Genomic DNA, 17357 nt, shown 5'->3' on the forward strand with positions numbered 1-17357 from the left:
TTACAAGTTAAACTCACCCAGGGATATAACTTCGCTTTACAGTAAATGGTCTTTTTTTTTTTAAGTGTCTGTAACTTCTGTACCTACTGCATTTAAAAATTAATCACTAAAGAAAATTAGTCAGTACTTCCAAGAATACTGACTAGCCAACTGTCAGTCTGAGTGAAATTCTTTTTTACTGACCTTAAGAGGTAGAACGTTGCTCTCTAGCCATGAAAAGGACAACAACATAGTTTCCATCTCTTTTAATGAAGTCTAAACCCAAAGCATCTTCAAATCTACAGTTTTCATGTAGGCAATCTTTACTGATTGGAAATGAATATGTCAAATGAGAAGATCAAATACCATCAAAATACAAGCTGACTGTATGAGAGGATCAAAAGCAGTTGCACTCCTCAGGAATGATGTTGGGCAGGGTTTCATACTTGAAGGAGAAGCCTCCGTCAGAAGTGGTGGTGAAACGGAGTGACTTCATGCTCTCGGGCACCGGTGCACAGCACTGGTTTATCCCCAGCAAAGTGGTGGTGCGCTCCAGGCTGGAGCAGTTACCATGACAGTAGTGGAAGTTGAATACCTTTGGGTGCACGATCCAGTTATCCCAACCTAACTCTTGGAAGGATATCTCAATCTGCTCCCTCTTGCAGTCGATGTTGATGCCTTCAGATGAAGGCCTCTGGAGCTTCTCAATGGCGCTCGGTGACCAGGGGATGCTCGGGGCCCTGCGGGCTCGGTCAGGCGCATGTGGCCTGGTATGAAGGTGCAGGAAGGGGGTCTTGTCCTCCTCCGAGCTGTAACATCCGCAGGCTGGGCATCGGACCTAATGCGAGACAGGAGAAGCAAAATTTGCCCACAACATTGCCCTGTTTTAGCAACTTGCCATATAGAGCTTTGGAATGAGATAACACAGTGTCTTAAGAGTGATACACCGTTATGGCAGGGTTAGTCGGTCTAGGCTGATGCAGTATAGTTATGAATCTTCCTTTTTTAATTTTTGTTCCTTCATTTTGGCTGATCTTGAGCCCATGGACTCACGGAGTATTCACAGAGCTGACTACCATGTGGATCTGACTACCACCAAAGATCAGAGTAAAATCAAGGAAAGAAGAGAGAGAAGGAAGGTTTATTCAGCTCTTATGGTTAAACAGCACACCGGAAGCATCACTGTGAGAGGTGTGAATAAACAAGTTCCTTTGTTTTTTAAATCTAGCTATGTAGTTTTTACTGAATAAAACTTTCAACATAATTTAGTGGATTCATCACGTCTGTAATCAGCTAACTCTTCCAAAATGCGTCATAAGCACCGGAAGGTAACTGCTGCATCATTTACAGTGGGAAAGACAAAAACAAATAAGAAGCTGGATAACAAAAGCATCCGCTTCGTGGTGAGGTATGCAATGATGCGACCATTTTGTATGGCTCCACGCTGTCATAAGTCTCATTTTAACATTATATAAACATCTGGCATCCCTCTGGAGTTGGTTAAGATGCATTTCCTATTTATTTAATTCAATTTTAAGCATGAGAAGCCCGAACAACTGCAATAAACAGCAATCTCTTTAAGCTCTCACAGTGTATGTGCATATTTGCAGCATGTAAACAAAGAATGAACCCTGCCAATATGTTGGAATGATCCTATAATGCAGTGCGATGTGAAAGTATGTTGCCCCGAGCTATATCAGTAAATCATTAAGTGCAATGGAGTTCAGTTCAGTCCTCGAATGAATGCTACATTTTGAAACTTTTACGGTGTTTATGTATTACGTCATTTTTATAAAATTTTTATTAAAATTTGCACACTGTTAGAAATAAAGGTTCTGTGCAGGTAAATTTTTGTTCAGCAAAGTACAAACAATATAAATTTTCCCCTTAAAGGTACAACAGTGGTTTTAAGGCCCAGTTGTGTATCTTAAGTAAGTTTTTTTCCAAGGTGAAAAGTACATATTTGTACCTCTTCATAATCTAATGTATTAAAACAGAACAATTAAATAAAAAGCCTGGAGATGAGACAAGGTATGTGGAGTCAATACTACTTAGAAAATATCATTCCAATGGGTTATGGTACAATTAGATTAAAGGAGGGGTAAAACAGCTGAAACCAGAAAACATTCTGTCAAGCTTATCTGTCAGAAATGTATCCCTAAAAACTTGATTACACGTTGATTACACCTGTTCATCACTAAATCAGACCTGCAGCATGAACGGCCCATCTGCCATAGCAGCGTGGAGATGGCGGTCCAGTCGATAGGTGGTCCAGCCATCAGGACTGCTCTTTGCCGGTGTTTTGGCCACCTCTAGCAGCTCCTGGCGCGATGTGAGGATGTAGAGGGGGGCAGGGATAGCATCTCCTGCAATGGCCTCACCAGCGTAGAACCAGAAGTGGGCAGAGGTGATGACGGACTCCTGGTTGTCCAGAGACAGCTGGAAGTAATAGGTGAAGTGGCTGGAGGCCTCTGAGGTGGACAAATTTGACGTATGCAGACAGGTAGAGTCTATGAAGATAGGATGAAAGTACAAAAGATGTCAGGGCTTGCCTAACCATTTAGAAGGTTCCACTTAGTCTACGCACAACATGCTCTGTCCTGACACGATACAGGTATTTATGAACTTAATCATCAAACAGCACCGTTACATCAGTTCTGCTTTCTCTGACAGCCAGAAACTCTTGCTTCCAACAAGTTCTTTACCATCTTATACTTATTGAAGGACTGGGAGCACCTTGTCTTCTTTTGAAATGTCTGATTTTCTGTTACTTTTCAATTAAAATGAATTGAAATCAATTAAAAGTAAAAAAAACAACAATATTTTGTTGACAAACATGTTAGGTAAAGTACAACATCTTTTAAAGTTATTGTGGTTTATTATAATCATTTATTATCGCACTTTTTGGGAGCTATTATGTCACAACCACTATGAGACATACACTATACAGACAAAAGTATTGGGACACCTACACATTACACCTACAGGAGCTTTTATCCCATTCTAAATCCATAGGCATTGCTATGGAGTTGGTCCCTCCTTTGCAGCTATTACAACTTCCACTCTTCTGGGAAGCTTTCTACATGATTTTGTAGTGTGTCTGTGGGAATTTTGCCCATTCATCCAGAAGAGCATTTGTGAGGTCAGACACTGACGTTGGACGAGAGGGTCTGGCTCACAATCTCCATTCTAGTTCATCCCAAAGGTGTTTGATGGTGTTGAGGTCAGGGCTCTGTGTGGGCCAGTCAAGATCTTCCTCACCAAACTCACCCAGTCATGCCATTATGAACGTTGCTTTGTGCACTGGGCCACATTCATGCTGGAACAGAAATAGCCCTTCCCCAAACTGTTCCCAAAAAGTTGGAGGCACACAAAAAATGTCCATAATATCTTGGTATGTTGAAGCATTAAGATTTCTCTTCACTGGAACTAAGCAGACTAGGCCAACCCCTGAAAAACAACCCCATTATCCCTCCCCTACCAAACTTTACTTCACTTAGCACAATGCAGTCAGGTCCTGGCATTCGCCAAACCCAGACTCGTCCATCAGACTACCAGATAGAGAAGTGTGATTCATTACTCCACAGAAAGCGTTTTCACTGCTCCAGAGTCCAGTGCCAGCGTGCTTTACACCACTCCATCCGACGCTTGGTATTGTGCTTGGTGATGTAAGGCTTGTATGCACCTGCTTGGCCATAGAAACCCATGCCATGAATCTTCCGGTGCACAGTTTTTGTCCAGTTGTTAATACCAAAGGAGGTTTGGAACTCCGCAGTTACTGAGTTGGCAAAGCATTGGCGACTTTTATGCACTACGTGCCTTAGTGCTTGGTGACCCGCTCTGTAACTTTATGTGGTCTGTCACTTCATGACTCAGTTCAGGTGGTTCCTAAAAGCTTCCACTTTTCAAAAATATCACTCACAGCTGCTCATGGAATATCTAGGAGGGAAGGAATTTTGCAAACTGACTTGTTTCAACATTGGCATCCTATTACAGTACCACGTTCAAATTCAGTGAGCTCTGTAAAACAAGTCATACTTACACAAATGAAGGGGAAGACTGCATGGCTAGGTGCTTGATTTTGTACACCTGTGGCAATGGAGCTGAATGCAACGTCGGAATACAATGTGTCCCAATTGTATTCCCAATACTTTTGTCGATATAGTGTAAGTTAACAGTGTTTCTAAGGCAGGATATTTCATAAGAAGCCTAATTATATGTATTAGTACTTACATTAGGCTGCTAATGGTAGCATAGCTTATTGATGCCTGATGTGTGGTGTAGAGTCTACAGGCTTTATATTAATTAGCTATTGTGTGGAATCATGTAACATTCAACACAATACAAACATTGAATTACGTTGGGCAAAAAAATGCTCTTAAAAGGGAATTCCACCAATTTGTCAAAATGTCTCAATAATTCAATCACTGAGATGTATTCAAACTCATTCAGAGTTGTTTGATGTGAAATGATACATTGTAAAGAAATTTACTGTCATGGATTTTCTTTACAGTGGTAGTGATAGAAACCAGGGGTCACAATGTCTACAATGCAAATATTGCCATTTTTATTGACCAGTGAACATACATGCAGCTTCTGAATTTTTAAATGTAATGTTGATATTAGTGAAATTGTGGTAAATCTGAAAAAAGTTATCTTGGCCTTACAATGCACTACACATACAGTCCCATGGTAAAGTATTTGCCCATTCTCAGTTCTTTCTGTTTTTATATATTTGTCACACTTCAGTGATCATCAAATTACTTTTAAGATAACCCAGAGAAAAGAAAAAATGCTGTTTTTAAGTCATAATTTCAGTTATTGAAGGAAAAATGCTGTTCAGCCCTACCTGGCCCTGTGGGAATAATTAATTGCCGTCTTAGTTACTAAATCAATCAGTTAATCAAATACAATTGAGTACTGGGTTCAATTGCACTAGCCACATCCAGGCACGATTACTGTCTGACTTGTTAAATCTAAACATCAATTAAATAAAACCTGTCTGCTGATGTGAATCAGGGTAGGTCTTTAAAAGCAGCACATAATGCCACATTCTAAAGAGATTCAAATACAGATGCGAAACATCTGAAATCTACCAGTCTGGAAAGAGTTACAAAGCCATTGCTAAGGCTCTGGGATGAATTTCTAAAGAACTACAGGCCTCACTTGCCTCAGTTAATGTCAATGTACACGATTCCACAGTAAGAAAGACATGGGGCAAAAATGGCATCCATGGGAGAGCTGCAGTGTGCAAACCACTGCTGATCGAAGAAAAAACAAAGCCTCATCTTGGATTTCCCAAAAATCATCTACATGACCCCCAAGACTTTTGGGATAATATTCTGCAGACTGATGAGTCAAAGGTAGAACTTTTTGGAAGACATGTGTCCCTTTACATCGGGTGTAAAGCTAACAATGCATCCCACCATAAAAAACATCATACCAACAGTCAAACATGGTGGTGGGAGTGTGATAGTCTGGTGCTGCTTTGCTTCTGCAGAACTTGGATGACTTATCATAATTGATGGAACCATGAATTCTGCTCTCTATCAGAAAATCCTACAGGGGATTCAAAGCACACAAGTAAGTCCAGCTCTGAACGGATGAAAAGGAACAAAATTAAGGTTTTGAAGCTGCCAAGTCAAAGCCTGACTTGAATTGAGTCATTGAGATGCTATGGCAAGACCTTCAAAAATCAAAAAACAATATCTCAGACATCACGCAGAATATTCATAACCATTTCATGTAATAACTTTCTGTGAGATGCCTAGAGGTTCAGAGGCATTCAACTCTTTGGATATCTGGTTCCTATCACCATTGCTAAGAAAAATTCTCATTCTCTATAATGGAGAGTTTCATTTTAAACCACTCTGAATGACTTTGTTTACATCTTAACAATGTAATAATGGAGAAAAATTGAAAAATCAGTGGAATTCCCCTTTGACCCAAAACAGTCAGGACAGAGAGACAAAAAACAGCATAAAGGTAGAGGGATGAAACTTGGAGATAGATCAATGGAAGAAGATTTCTGGTTAGGGATTGGGGGAATTGTAGTCTTCTGAGGACTGTAAGTCCGTGAGAGAAAAGAACATTGAAGAATACAGAAAGCAGACAATCATAGAGAAAGCCAGACAGTTCCTTACCAGTGCATGAAACATGCAGAAGTCTATCCACCTTGTTTTTAAAAATAAGCCAGTTCAGAATATCAAAATGTGCTAAAGTGCTTTGTTGCTGTACATAGGATTTTGCTGTACTTATGCATTATGTGTTTGAAGGACTGTCCTGCTTTTGCACATACACTGTCCCACTTCACCTGAAAATAAAACAGCGGAAGTATCAAAACAGTGCCTAACTGTGTTCCAGGGTCTATAATATTCAAATAAAAACTATATTCAATACAGCCTTAAAGGCCTAATTTTCTATTTTTTTAAGTAATAAAAGTTTGATGTAGTATGTATACATTGTTAAAATTTCAAACAGGAACAAATCACTCCCCTGGACATGCAGCGTAATATGTAGAAACCACACTGGAAAAAAAATAAACGGATAATGGTGACATTCAGCAGTAAGAGTAAATGTTCAAATTTGCCAGTGACAGTACAGCAAACCTCTCTCCAAGTAGATTTTACTGAAACTTCCATCTGTGTAATTTTGACACATGGTACGATCGTTCTGAACTATTATAAAATTGTCTTTGTGTTGTATTTAACGTATTTTGTTTCATTTCTTGCTATGAATGGCATAAGCAGTTGCTTGGGGTGCCACCAGGGGCCCAGAGTAGGTCATTTTTGCATTTATACAATATATGTTGCAGAAAAAGTGCAGTGAGTCCAAAGACTTTATTTTCAAAATTACCCTAACAATTCATTTTCTATTCTCACTTACAAAAGAATATTTTTTGGATGGGGTAGCCCCCATGTAGGGTGCTGCTTAGTGCCCCCACGTTAAAAACTTTCAGATATAATTCTGAGAATTCACTTCTCGTCTGAACGAAGTTCCAAAATTCTCAATTTTTTTGTTGCTCTCTTCATCTGTCCACTTCAGTCCACTGCTGCTCTCACAATTCCCCTGAGCAAGATGGCCCATCTCATTGAGCAAACAATTTGACATATCCCAATAACAAAATCTCACAAATGTGATTATAAAGTGGGTAGCTATGTGATTTTCTGTTCATTTTAGTTTCTGTATGTCACAATGCAATTATTATAATGCTCAGTAACACTGATATTAATAACTGGCTTATCAGTCTACTCAGGCTTCAGCAGAGCTTAGTTACATTGAGATTAATAACTGATCATCACATTAAATTACCAGTCAGGTTTCACCAGAGCTCAGTTTGGTGATATTATTAATATATGAGATAAATTCCGTGTATGTTATCGTGAAAAACACCAAACAGTGCTGGACTGCTGCCCTCTAGGACAGGAGATGAGTATCTCGAACCAACAGAAACCCAACTGGACCAACTAACCGGAGCTGGGGAACAGGATAACTTGCGAGGTCTCCTGATGCTGCCTTTGCTCCACTCTGGTCGCCCTGCTCACTCGTGACGCTCCGTGTTGGGCTGCCCTGTCCACCCTCTCGCCAAGCGGCCTCTGCAGTGTGAGCAAAGGGGGCTCATCTAGCCCAAGCCCCTCCAGGATACGTTGCTTCAACCATAGCAGCACCACTTCCCGAGGCACATGTTCTCCTGGGCAGGCCTGGGACTGACGGTCAGTCAGCACTGCCAACATGATCAGAGTACAGGTGAGCAGAGCAGGACACATGGTGTAGATCCCCATTCTTCTCCTCAAGAACCAGAAGACAGAAGAGAGGGAAGATAATCTCCAAGCTAATAAAAAAAAAAATACAACTGAAATACAACTTTTGCTTGACTAGCCTCTGCAGATTGTTACATATGGGACAACGGGAACAGATTTCTCTAACACAACTGCGTGCTACTTGTCCTCTGTCTGTTCTCTCAGTTCTATCTCTGTTTTCTTCGCTTCCTGTGGTTCCTCCTACGAGTGCACTGCATGTTTGACGCCAGTATTTGGGTTTACGCTATCATTGTGGGCAGCAGGGAAGAGGCCAGTGAGATAGACCAGTCTGGGGAACTGTTATAATACCTTGTTCTTGACCTTGGAAGGCCTGTAATGCCACAATGTATAAAGAGCTCCGTGTCTCAAAACATTTGCCTTTCTCACAAAAGTGTACAGCAAGTTGCATTCAACTGGTGCCTTAAAAAAATCAATCACCATAGCAAATGTTTTTAATTATTGCAGCTGTAATGTATATATTGTTCTTTTCTAAAATTGGCAACAATAGCCTAAGATAATTTGGCTAGCTGTAATTAAAAAACCATGAAACTTCAGCACTAATACGTTTGTCTGAAACTATTTTGAAGATTAATAACTGAAAGCATTAAAAAATCTACAGCACTTAGAAAACAGCATTTTGTAGTTAATAGCATTAACTACACTTTACCTTGAAACATAATCATGAAAATACGTAATAAGTTATATTTTTGTTGCATTAGTGTGTGAATCCCTTTATCTCAACCTTGAAACGTCCTTTTTCATGAGCCATTCATTATAGATTATAAAAATGGTATATTTTAGGGTGTGTTAGGGTGTGGGTTAATTTGCGCCCATGAGGCAGAATTTTTCAATATTTTTTTTCATTGAATAGTAGTTTTGCAACTCTGAGCCCATTACATAAAATCAATAAAACTGTAAGGCCAAACTGAGTTATTATTTCATGTCAAGTGAAAGAAAGTACATTAGTCAGATGCAGATAGTGTAACCGCCTGTTGCCAGTCTTATGATTATGAGTGGCGTATCTAACAAGCATCATCAGTAATGAAAGACAGGCTCTCTGTGGACTATGGCGAGATATTAGTCTTAATCTTATTCACAATGTGTGAATCACAGTCCATCAGTATCACAGCAGGTTACATAAAGGCCATGTAGCACCACAGTGGCAGCAAACTAACCAGTGTTGAATGCATGTCACCATTATTTTTTTAATTTTCATTTCATTTTTTCAAGAATGTTTTTGATGTTTAGACCAAACTGCAAAGTTTGCGGCTAAGAAACTAAACTATCAAACTAAAATAAAAAAACAATAGCGGGATTACGCACACATTAACAAGAACACAGGTTAACATAAACCCAACAGCCAATGTACTGCTTACTAAATGATTAAACATACTAAATGAAATGCCTCTGCTCTCACAACGTTCACCTCGATGACAACAACATACATTTCAACTGGACAGCTGAGATAAACATAACAACATTTTTTCATTTATGTGCTGTTGCAAGTTAAGAAAAAAAACTGTAAAAGTGAGATGTAACGCTGGTTGGAAGAAAAGAGGAATTGTTTTTAAGGGGTTTTATAGTTTTCCAAAAGTTTTGAGTGTTTGTAGAACTGGTAATCAGGCTGAGATAATAATCTGATTTGGCCTTTCTAACTGCAGAGGTACATTTATTACTCAGTTGTCTGAACGTAAGCCAGTGATCTCTCTCCCCTGTGCGTCTGGCATTGGACCAAGCTTTATTTCTGGCTTTAAACAATGAGGAAACTTAGTAGTGAACCAGGGACTTGATCTGTCTTTTATTCTTTGCTGTGAAGTGGACGTTGAAGAAAGACAGTACCAGGATTATGATCGGCTGCAAAACAATGACAGTTTAAAATTAGTTCATTTTTTGCTGTACTGCTAAAAAAGATCTCACTGCAAATCAAAATATCTGTTTAGATTTTGTTGTAATATTTAGTAGAGGCCCCCTCTTAGCCTGGGCCCCTGGGCACACAGCCATAAAATGATGGGCCTGGCCATTTGTACAATTAGATGTATATTTGTAAACAGTATTGGGGTAGCTACTTCAATCCATCACAAATTACAATTACATTCACAATCAAAATCATCCAGTAACATAGGTAGCACATGTGCACACAAATTACACAGATAATCTATACAGAGGAATAGAGGAATATTATGTTTTAAATTAATCTTTTATTATATTCATTATAGGGTGTGTGATTTCTGCTTTTGTTGCTTCTCCTGGCCATTGTCTGGCAACTTTGCATTATATAGATCCAGTCTGTCACTGTAACACTGTTAATAATCATCCATTTTTCATTTGGATTTTTATTAGGATTTAGAGTCTCATTTTACAGTAGCTCTTTGCTTCCAGCACCAGTTTCGCCACAATGCATATTGGAAATGTGAGTAAGACAAACAACACTTTCAACATCATATTTCTCTATTTCTCTCTCTCTCTGTGTTTGTGTGTGGGCACGCTTGGCAGGGTGACAAGGTTCAGATAAGCTGTGTCACAATAGAGAAGAGCCACAAGCAAGCATGTACAGCTTTATTTGAAATCTTTAGCCTAAATGCTACAAAATATCAGATGATACAGCAGCTTTTGGTTTTAACAATATATTTACATGAAGCATTTCACACATTTAAGTTTAGCTGCTTTTGTAATCTGTGGAGACGAACAGTCTTGTCCACGACATATAAACACATTGACACATTAGCTCTCTCGGGTTCATGTCACTGTGGAGGTTTGGAGCTGTGCCAGCGATACCCAGCTGTATTCTGGGAATGCACTCCGCATGGCAACAGCCCATATACTTTCATACAAAAAAGATCTTCATTGAATAATTAAATAACATCCTTATTTTGACTAAATTATGATTAAAATTATACAAACATTCCAAAGTTGAAGTTAAAGGGTTTTGTGTAGTTGTAGTTGGAGTGGTATTATTTAAAATGGCCAGCAGGAGGGGTGAATTAACTGGTTTTTGCAGTGAATACTTTGGTACATGCTGCCTTGATGTAAATGTTTTGGCAGTCATCAAAGCAGTATGCTAAGAACATTAGTTTTGACAAAGTGAAATGATAGAAGAGGTTCAAGACAAAAAGGTCAACGCATCACTCTTGCTCAATCCCAAAAAAGATAAATTATTATATCTTAATCAAAAGAATTAACTGAAAAGAGCAAGTAATGTTAAGCACAACATGACTTGAGCTACATTTAGTACCTTAATAATTCACTAGTTGGAACTAATAATTGAATGCAAGCTAAATATTTCACTACAGCCTCATTGTAGCGTATTGTTTAGTTAGATCACATGTCTCCGATACCTCATGTTCCTTGTAGGCTACTATCTTTGATGGATGAATCAGACAACATTCATTCAGTGGCACTTCCTTACGCACACAGGCTGTGTACACACACAAACAGCGTAGTTATTTGGTTGGTTACAACGACCCACTTACATGGTTAGTCAAGGTGGGGGGAGCTACAGAAGCACAGGGGCCGCCCAAAAAATGCAGCCTATTCTGGCTCCAGCTGTCACTTCAAGGCTAGTGCTGCTCGACTATCACCTCCATGGGGAGTCGGTCAGGGTTAAAGGGCACGAGCAGGAAAAGGACACTTAGAAGTGAGGGAGAGCCCAACTTCAGAGAGGACAGGAAGCTTAGACAGAGCTCGACAAGGAGTAGCCTGCTGGCTTGGGCCCTCTTTGACATTGTCAGAGTTGGTAGAGCGCAGAGAGAGAGGAAGAGAGAGAGAGAGAGAGAGAGAGAGAGAGAGAGAGAGAGAGAGAGCAAGGGTCCGCCTCACCTCACTGGTGTAAACAGAGCTCCTGCTAATGCTGTTTGATCCTTAGAGGGCTTAGTGCAGTGGCCATGCTGGATGGGGGCTCAACGATATGCTCTGCTCTCTTAATTGGCCAAAGGTAAAGACTTTCTCTTTTCAGAGTCTTATTATGTTAATTTGACATTTTCAAGACTGAGGCAGCATGTTTCTCAGTGATGTTTAGTTAGAACTAATTTCTGAGCTATTCTGGTGCTAAATAGATCGATACATTTTACTAATTTGTCTACTATGTCACTGTACAATAGATACACTGCGCATTCAAAATGTTTTAGCATTTTTTCCTTTTCAGTTTGCAGTATTAATCCAATTCACCAAATAGGTTTCTATGAGCTTGTACAATATTTGTATATACTACCCATGGAAATTTTGGAGACGTATCTTTTCAAGCTACACATGGTATCTGATCCATATTCTGGTCAGCTTTCAGAATTTTTTATACTCATATTACAGTTTCTTGTACATCTTACATGCAATAATGATAACTTTCATTCTGTCACTGTTGGATTATTTTGATGAAACAGATCACAGTAAGACTGTAATTCTGAAATATTCATGTTAAATGTCCAGAGATAAGCTCGAAGAAGAACTTTGAGAGAAGCTGGCTTTCTTAGGTCAGTGGAAATGATATCATCCAGCCAAGCTGAAGCTACCTCAGATCAGCATGGCACCCCTGCCCCGCCTGTCTTCCTGCGCAAGCTGAGACGGGCTGCTGTAGCAACAGGATGCGATGTCCGATTAAGGGTTACTGTTGGGGGTCACCCACAGCCCACCCTTCATTGGTACCGCAACGATGACCTACTGCCCTCTGATGACCAGGACTACGGAGGACTGCAGATCTGGGACTGCCACCAAGCCGATGGTGGACTCTACACCTGTGTGGCCATTAACCCCCTGGGGGAAGCCAGGACTAGTGCAGTGCTTGCCGTGTTGGACCTTGGCGAAGGTAAGGTGAAAAAGAATGAATAACAGAAAGGAACACACTAAGCGGGGGGACTGAAGAAGCTGAATTTACTGCCGTGACTTCATTAGCTGTGCATGCTACCAATAAGATCCGCACCACTTAGTGGTATCCAAAAAAGGACTTTAGGACTAAGCAGTTTTTGTCTTTGTGGTAAACAAAAATGTTCCAAAGCTGACTTTTTTGATATAGATTTTATGCATGCTTAGTCAGAGAAGGGGGCTACAGAAAACTGATACAGTTTTCTCCCTGATGTTTCTTGGTCCTCTGAACTACGACGTTGTAAAGTAGTCTAAAATTATTGCTAAATTCATGCTGAAAACAAGATAATTCTCCTGCACATTTAATTGGTGTAATTAAATTACAACAAGTTGCTACTCTAACAATACACATCGTCGATGCTATTATTTAATAGGGCTGCAACAAACGACAAATTTGATAGTTGAATAATCCATCGATTACTGAAACAGATAATCGATTGTTCGGATTGTGAATCACTGCATTTCCAAATAACTCTTTGGTAGCTATCAGCTTTTAAATTTGGCTTTTTTATTTTTATGTATTTGTTAGCTAACAAAGAAGACAATAAAGATGAGTAACTTATTTAAAAATTCACTGTTTTAATTAACTTTCCTGCCAGTACAAAAGATAAACAAAACTCCAGTATCTTTTTCCCATCAAAATTTAAAACCAGTGTGCAAAGTAGCAGCAGAAAACCCCAAAACTAAATCAGCTTTCCCTTAATCAAGTAAATACAAAAATCAATCTCAATTTACATTTAAATGTAAACTGTGCTTTGTGCATTCTGCTGTCCGTCCACACTCTGTTGCAACTTAATTCTACAATCACAGGTCTTAATTGAAAAGGAGGAAAGTCAGTGTCTCTACATGCTCCTGTAAGAGGCCTGATCTCCTCAGAGAGCAGATAAACACCGCTGATGTGCTCTGATGGAGCGGAGGGGAAAGTGGTGAACGTTTGTGGCAAACTTGTTCTCTATGAACAGTTAAATGAGTGATTTCGTGTAAACATTTCATTTCAACGGTAAACCTTCGTCCAACTGCCTGAGAACTACTAAGATATTGAGACAAAGATGCAGTGTTTAAAAGTGTAAACATTATTGCATTTTGAAACAGAAAATGTTAACTGTTACAGCTCATAACATAGAGTAAGATGGCCTTTAACACCAACATTAGCTAACTAGCTCGCTAGCACAAGTATTGCCGTGTCCCAAACCACACATCTTTTGTACTTCTGCACTTCACATACTACACTAATGAGTGCACTTCTAATGGTATATGCGCTATTTTTACACACTATTTAGAGTGCTTGTACGCGGTTTGGGACAGGGTGTATCTTACCAAGATTAATCTTCTACACCCAGTGAGCCGACGAGTTTCCTTCTCAGATGCTCCGACATGGAGGATGTGTTCCCATGCCAGTTGAGGTCGGCTTTACAAATAGCTGACAACCTTTTTTCGGAGTTTAGCGTGAAAAGCTCCCACACTTTCGAGCATTTTGTTCTTGAGACTGACATTTTTTGTCAACTCTCCAGTAAATGGTAATGTCAAAACATTCCTAGTGAGTGGGAGAAAGACGCGTGATGACATCGCCAACTAATCAATCATTAAATTAGTTGCCAACTAATTTGGTTGTTGATTTTAGTCAACTAAGTCGAACAATCGTTGCACCCCTATTGTATAAGACCAACTTCTATTTGAACTCACCTATTTGTGGCCTATAGTGCCTAGAAGTGTTAGCTTGCGTGTATTAATATTCCTGAATGTTTGAAAATGCCATTAATTAATGAATTAATTCACTCACACATTTATTAATGTTTTCACTGATTTCTTAAGGTTAATATAATAAGGACTCTCTGTTCCTAAAAAAATGAATTTAGTTTGAGGGTAACAATATTCTAAGCCAACTATGTTCTTGTTGTGTTGTCAAACAGTTAGAGGAGCACATAAAAATCACACATACATACACCCCCTCACACACACTGAGCCTGGTGAAAGTCAGCTCTGTGTCAGTCGGCTGCCGTGACTATGCAGGGCCTTCAGCTGTCAGAACACTCAGCACCTCTCTTTCTGTCTTTGGTCTCTCTCTTTCTCTCTCACTCCTCCCCCTCTGTGACTGAGGTTATTTACAGCGTGGAATGTGCCATGTCTCGAGTTACAGCTCTACTGTCACTCTGCCACACATCATCCACAATTATAGCTCCTACGCTGCTGAGCTGCCGTTGTGCTTATGGAGTCTACATCAGTGACAAGAGTGGAACATGTGCACAAGCGGGGAGAACGGGCACAACTCAGGCCAATTGATTTTAGGCAAAATCTATTCCCGTACAGCCAAATGAAAACATGGTTAATCAAAAAACACCATGCACTGCATCTTGGTTTAGCTGCAAAGTGAGATGACCATTGATTTTGCATCACAGAGAATAATCTCACTTAGTGTATTTCCTCAACTTGCAAGCCATATGTCACTCCTGAAAGAGTTTATGGATTATAAAATCATGCATAAGCAATGGAATTTCTTTCTAAAAGAAAGAAAAGCAAGCATGTGAAATGTGAGGTGGTTTGCCACCACAGCTGTGTACTAATGTTTTTCACATGGTTTGACATCCATGTCTCTCACTCTTGAAATCATAACACGTTTTCCTTTAGTACTGTGATGTATTTTTGAGTGAAACACAATATCAAGGGGGATCTCTGAGCTCAGAGGGTGTTTTTTGCTTGATGATAGGTGGATGATGGGAGTAGGATATGAAAAATTATATTATTGGTTAACATTGGTTTTGCCAAAGAAACTTTTAAATTATATGATGTAGAGAACCATGCTTAATATGACTGCAAACATTAACTAACAATATAAAAAAAGGTCAGGTTTTTTATGTTGACTGTAAAATGCTGGCATTAGCAGTGATTAGGAGAAATAGCAGTAAAACTGGGGGAAATAAACAGGATGCTGCATGGATGTTAGAGCAGCTTGAAGTATTAGTGTATTCATGACACTATAAAAAGGTAATTTTACATTTTTTTATTAAAAAAGACAACAGTTCAGACTGTACACAGTTATACACGTATCAAAAAAGTGATTTTACTGCAGCATTTTAGAGTAGGTTAGGTTAAATACACTGTAAAATGGTCATTTGACAGAAAATACGTCATACAATCTAAATTTATCAGTTCGGAGTGTCACATTGCGCACATACTAAAAATGTAGTGATTTTACTGTAGCATTAATTGAAGGCACACATAGTATCGATGCATAGTCAACTTTAAAGTATGCAGACAGGAACAGGGGACCAAAAACAGGAGTGTGAAATCCCTAGTGTGTGCTGTTGCACATTAGTGACAAGTGCAACAAACCTTTGAACCCCAGGCTTATTCACTTATTAATCTTAAGACTTAATCAGTAACTACTATGAATTATTTGACAACTACTGTGAAAACTATAACATTTTTGTATGAACTCAGAAAATCTTTGTTCATGCTAGTTTCTAAAGTGTTTCACTGAAGGGCAGTACTAAAGATCAAGTGATCCTCTGCCATAATCTTCTGGTATTAGTGAAAGCAAGGCCTGAGTGGGGTTCACTGGGGTGTATTATGAACCACTCAAAATAGACCACTGGGCTCACCCGTCAGCAAGGAGAGTTGTGGGGTATCTAGCAGATATCCACAATGGGGCAAGAAAGCCACTAGGGAAGGGAAGAATTTTACCAGTTTAGTCAATGGGAAAGCTCACTCATCTCTAAAAAATATACATGACTTGAGGATAAGATAGGCAGATGGGTAGCCATGATTCGGAAAGAACTGTTGGATGCTCAGAAGGCATTGAGAAGTGTAAGGAGGGAAAGAACGGATGCCTCCAGCAAGAAGAAACACAGGGGTGAGTTGTGTTTCTGCAACGCCATCCATGCAAAACTCAGAATCACCAGAAAGTGTGTAACCAAGCTATATGAGCAAACCATGCATGATCATGGATTTTCTACCTGTTTTTAGCTGACACTTGGTACTGTTTAGTAGGGTTTAGGGTAAATGAGTAGTGAAGCACCATTCATAGCTTTTCTTCCTACAAAAAAATTAGTCATTTTAAATTTCCTATGCTATAGGACACAGAATTGCTAAAGTACGTACAAAATTTCTTACGGTATATTGAATGTCACCAGAGATTATATGAATTTATCAAGAATTACAAAGTGTGTATGAATGAGGATTTGATGAAGATTTGGACTAGGAGAATTTTTATCTTGAACTTTTATCACATATCATCACTGACATATTATCCTTGTCACTCCAATTTTTCGTAATTTTCTCTAATTTGAAATGAACAGATCCCCTGTATGTTCTGTGAACTTTTCACAAGGAATGGACAAATAGAAATTACTGTTGTTTTAATGCACATTCAATTGAACACCACTTTTTTTGCTTCTCCTATAACGGTACCATTTTATGAGATTTTGTTATGACAGAAACGATAATATAACCTTCTTTCCTGCTGCAACACAGCACAAAGAACTTTGTGGTATGCAAGGAAGCTCTGTAGCATGAAACTATTAAAAGTGGTAAGAAATCTACTTGGACAAGTGTTCCCAAAACATTCACTCACAAATCTGGACTTTCAGTATTATGTAAATACTGTTCAAGTAGCAGACTCAAGAAAGCAGAGAACAAGAAATTCTTGCAGTGTTTCGGAAATTAATGCACACCAATTTCATTAGGTCTAATAATTTAAGTATCCATCTTGTAATCCACTGTGGTTTCTGT

General features: G+C 39.2%; 2 protein-coding genes across 4 annotated transcripts in view; one reads left to right on the forward strand and one right to left on the reverse strand.

Moving 5' to 3' along the window:
- Positions 1-376: 376 nt before the first annotated feature.
- On the reverse strand, positions 377-7760 carry inha (inhibin subunit alpha). The gene is made up of 3 exons (XM_036569461.1): positions 7451-7760; positions 2188-2489; positions 377-817 (listed from the first exon to the last, which is right to left on the reverse strand). The coding sequence occupies exons 1-3, from the start codon at positions 7758-7760 to the stop codon at positions 377-379; spliced, it is 1053 nt and encodes a 350-aa protein (XP_036425354.1).
- Positions 7761-11367: 3607 nt separating this feature from the next.
- Positions 11368-17357, forward strand: part of spega (striated muscle enriched protein kinase a) — a 43036-nt gene continuing 37046 nt past the window's right edge. For 2 of the 3 annotated variants that reach the window (XM_036570557.1, XM_036570558.1), the window contains exons 1-2: positions 11368-11709; positions 12198-12573. In XM_036570557.1, coding sequence (XP_036426450.1) covers positions 12252-12573 — 322 coding nt within the window. In that variant the 5' untranslated portion in view covers positions 11368-11709; positions 12198-12251. Of the gene's footprint in view, positions 11710-12197; positions 12574-16206; positions 16480-17357 lie in introns of those variants that run through there. The other variant, XM_036570559.1, reaches the window with a different exon arrangement.

This window comes from Colossoma macropomum, unplaced genomic scaffold (genome assembly GCF_904425465.1).
Source record: "Colossoma macropomum unplaced genomic scaffold, Colossoma_macropomum, whole genome shotgun sequence".
NCBI classification, from domain to species: domain Eukaryota; kingdom Metazoa; phylum Chordata; class Actinopteri; order Characiformes; family Serrasalmidae; genus Colossoma; species Colossoma macropomum.